This window comes from Procambarus clarkii, chromosome 31 (genome assembly GCF_040958095.1).
Source record: "Procambarus clarkii isolate CNS0578487 chromosome 31, FALCON_Pclarkii_2.0, whole genome shotgun sequence".
NCBI lineage: Eukaryota > Metazoa > Arthropoda > Malacostraca > Decapoda > Cambaridae > Procambarus > Procambarus clarkii.
In genome coordinates, this window is record NC_091180.1 from 13,946,268 (window position 1) to 13,949,878 (window position 3,611).

A 3,611-nucleotide genomic window follows, 5' to 3' on the forward strand; every position below is an offset into this window, starting at 1 on the left:
GCACAATAATGTAAAGTTCAATTCCTCCTCATCACTAAGATTATCCTCATGATACATCCAACAAATATGAGAAATATTACAGAAACAAACAAATGAATGCGCATCGCTGATGCAAGAATGCGTTTAGCAATGTTCCTCTTGTGACTAGAGGATAACAGACAGACTAAGTTTTACCTGTGATTCTCCATGCCAAGTGATTCGAGTCAGGTTTGGCCACAGAGCCTTGTCCCCTCTGGTTTGACTTCTCTCCAGGTCGACGACTCTAGATTATCGCCTAATGACTCTATAAAACACCAACTAATCATAACTCTCTCTTCTCCCACAGAGATGACCAGCCGGTGACGGTAGAGAGGCGATGGGCGGGCGCCGGGCGGGGGTGTGGTGGGCGGCGTGGGCGGCTCTGGTGGTGGTGACGCCCGCGCTGGCCGACTGGGACCAGAACTGTCCACCTGGCTGCAAGTGTACCTACGCCAGCAACAGGAAGGTGAGAGAGGGAGGGAAGGTGAGAGAGGGAGGAGGGAGGGGAAATGGAATGGGGGAGGGGAGGGAAGGGAGGTTATCTTGAGGTTATCTCGAGATGATTTCGGGGCTTTAATGTCCCCCGCGGCCCGGTCCTCGACCAGGCCTCCACCCCCAGGAAGCAGCCCGTGACAGCTGACTAACACCCAACTACTTATTTTACTGCTAGGTAACAGGGGTATAGGGTGAAAGAAACTCTGCCCATTGTTTCTCGCCGACACCTGGGATCGAACCCAAGACCACAGGATCACAAGTCCAGCGTGCTGTCCGCTCGGCCGACCGGCTCCGGAGGGAGGGAGGTAAGAAATGGGGGGGAAGGGGTTGTGTGAGAGAGAACGTGATATATACTTGTAACACCCAGAGGAATTTACAAAAAATTAATTGAAATTTAGAAATTTAATTGAAAATTCTTGGTTTTGCTGAATCAGCTAGGAGCGAGACCACCCCGAACGTTCCCACAAGATTTGCGAAATCAGGGAATTTTCAATTAAAAGTGTTTTTGCACACTTAACCTTGAAGTCAACACGTCAAGGAGTCTGCAAGATGATCTAAGGTCACTTGGCTGACCTTCCAATGAGGCTTATTAAGTCTGTAAAAAAACTGAGCTCTGTGCTACTTTCAGGGGGAAACAGGAGAAGCAAAAAATGGCATCACAGATCAGTCTGCTACCTCGAAGAGCTTCACCTGCTTGAGCAAGCCCGTGAGCTCCTGCCTGTAGAGAGGTTACCTCCCTGGGAGGATGACTCAGGCAAGATCATCATCAATGAAATGGCAATGAAAAAATCCAACATGATACCACAAGAAATGAGGCACAAGTATCTCGAGGAAATTTATAAAGAAGCCAGAGATGAACTAGATCAAATCTACACTGACGGGTCATCTAATCCTATCAATGGCAGGGCTGGTGCAGCATACACGGTAATCAAGGATAATACCTTCCAACGCAGAAATGAAGAAAAAGCACGTATTGAGAACTATGCATCTTCAACGCAAGCAGAGCTAACTGCCATTGTTATGGCGTTAAGGTTTCTTGAACGGAACACTAATGGTGCAGTGATTTGCACCGATTCAAAAGCAGCACTGCAAAGCCTAAGTAAAAATCAGGCAGAAAATCTTGCAATAGTCGCTGAAATTAAGAGAGCTGTGAGATTGTTGTTGGAATATGTGGGAATGAACGAGCAGATGTGCTGGCTGCTGAAGGCGCTGAAGGAGACCATATTGAATACTTCATACCCAAGACTCAACTACAAATTAGAGGCATTATCAGGCAACATCACCGTGACAAGGTAACTGAGGAAAAGAGCATAGAAGCACAAACCAGTGAATCTATACGATGGTATAACATGGTTGCTGCTGGCAATCCCAATCATTATGGCCGAAGAGGAGGAAACGAGGGAGAGAATCAGTAATAGCGAGATTCCGTCTAGGATACAAATATCCATGGAGATGTGGAATGGAAACAACAGTTGATCAGTGAAGTTGCAGAATCTGAGGTGAGAGTGATGGACACCGCCTTGACCACTATCTACGTGAATGTGAACACCTGAGAGACATTAGGAATAACTGTAGAATAATAAACCCCACATTGTTTGAGTTAGGAAAACACTATTTGTCAAATATTGATACTGTTCTTAAAAGATTTCCCCATTTTGCACCCGCAAGATAACGTAAGCTTTTAAGGGTTGACAGATGTTAATCTTCTTGTTTGAGGAGATGTTCACTTGAGACAGTTAAGCAAGTCCCAGCTGTGTCTGGGTACAAGTGACAGGATGAACAACCCAGCGGGTTTTCTTCCTTTTGGGGAGTGTTGTACATGCTGCTATGGCGGTGTGTCCACTCACAGGATGAGTGGCGCTGCCCAATACTGTCACTATGGCGGTGTGTCCACTCACAGGATGAGTGGCGCTGCCCAATACTGTCACTATGGCGGTGTGTCCACTCACAGGATGAGTGGCGCTGCCCAATACTGTCACTATGGCGGTGTGTCCACTCACAGGATGAGTGACGCTGCCCAATACTGTCACTATGGCGGTGTGTCCACTCACAGGATGAGTGACGCTGCCCAATACTGTCACTATGGCGGTGTAACCACTCACAGGATGAGTGGCGCTGCCCAATACTGTCACTAGAGCGGTGTGTCCACTCGCAGGATGAGTGGCGCTGCCCAATACTGTCACTATGGCGGTATGTTCACTCATAAGATTAGTGGCGCTGCCCAATACTGTCACTATGGCGGTATGTTCACTCACAAGATGAGTGACGCTGCCCAATACTGTCACTATGGCGGTGTGTCCACTCACAGGATGAGTGGCGCTGCCCAATACTGTCACTATGGCGGTGTGTCCACTCACAAGATGAGTGACGCTGCCCAATACTGTCACTATGACGGTGTGTCCACTCACAGGATGAGTGGCGCTGCCCAATACTGTCACTATGGCGGTGTGTCCACTCACAGGATGAGTGGCGCTGCCCAATACTGTCACTATAGCGGTGTGTCCACTCACAAGATGAGTGGCGCTGCCCAATAAACTCGCCCCTCGGGGCAAAATTTAATTTAAAATTTTTTTGACAAGACTATAGTGATTAATCGTCTACTTGAAATAAGGGAGTAACCAGGAAATATTTCAATTAACTCTGCAAGATGATCTGAGGTCACTTGGGCTGACCTGTCACGGAGGTCCCTCAAGGGTGAGTTACGGGTCTACGGTCTCTGGGGGGGTTACATACTAAATTTGTAAATTTTGCCCCGAGGGGCGAGTTTATTGGGCAGCGCCACTCATCTTGTTGAGTGGACAGAGGGGGGGGGGGGGGGGGTTACAGGTTTACCTGTCACTGGCTTCCAGGATTATGAGGTCCAGCACATAATACCTACCTGCCATAATACCTCATAATACCTACCTGCCATAATACCTCATAATACCTACCTGCCATAATACCTCATAATACCTACCTGCCATAATACCTCATAATACCTACCTGCCATAATACCTCATAATACCTACCTGCCATAATACCTCATAATACCTACCTGCCATAATACCTCATAATACCTACCTGCCATAATACCTCATAATACCTACCTGCCATAATAC

General features: G+C 47.5%; 1 protein-coding gene across 1 annotated transcript in view; it reads left to right on the forward strand.

Moving 5' to 3' along the window:
• The first annotated feature begins 323 nt into the window (after positions 1 to 323).
• Positions 324 to 3,611, forward strand: part of LOC123758678 (uncharacterized) — an 18,768-nt gene continuing 15,480 nt past the window's right edge. Inside the window, exon 1 of the mRNA XM_069334358.1 lies at positions 324 to 484. Within this exon, the coding sequence (XP_069190459.1) occupies positions 356 to 484 (129 nt within the window). The 5' untranslated portion in view covers positions 324 to 355. The remainder of the gene's footprint in view (positions 485 to 3,611) is intronic.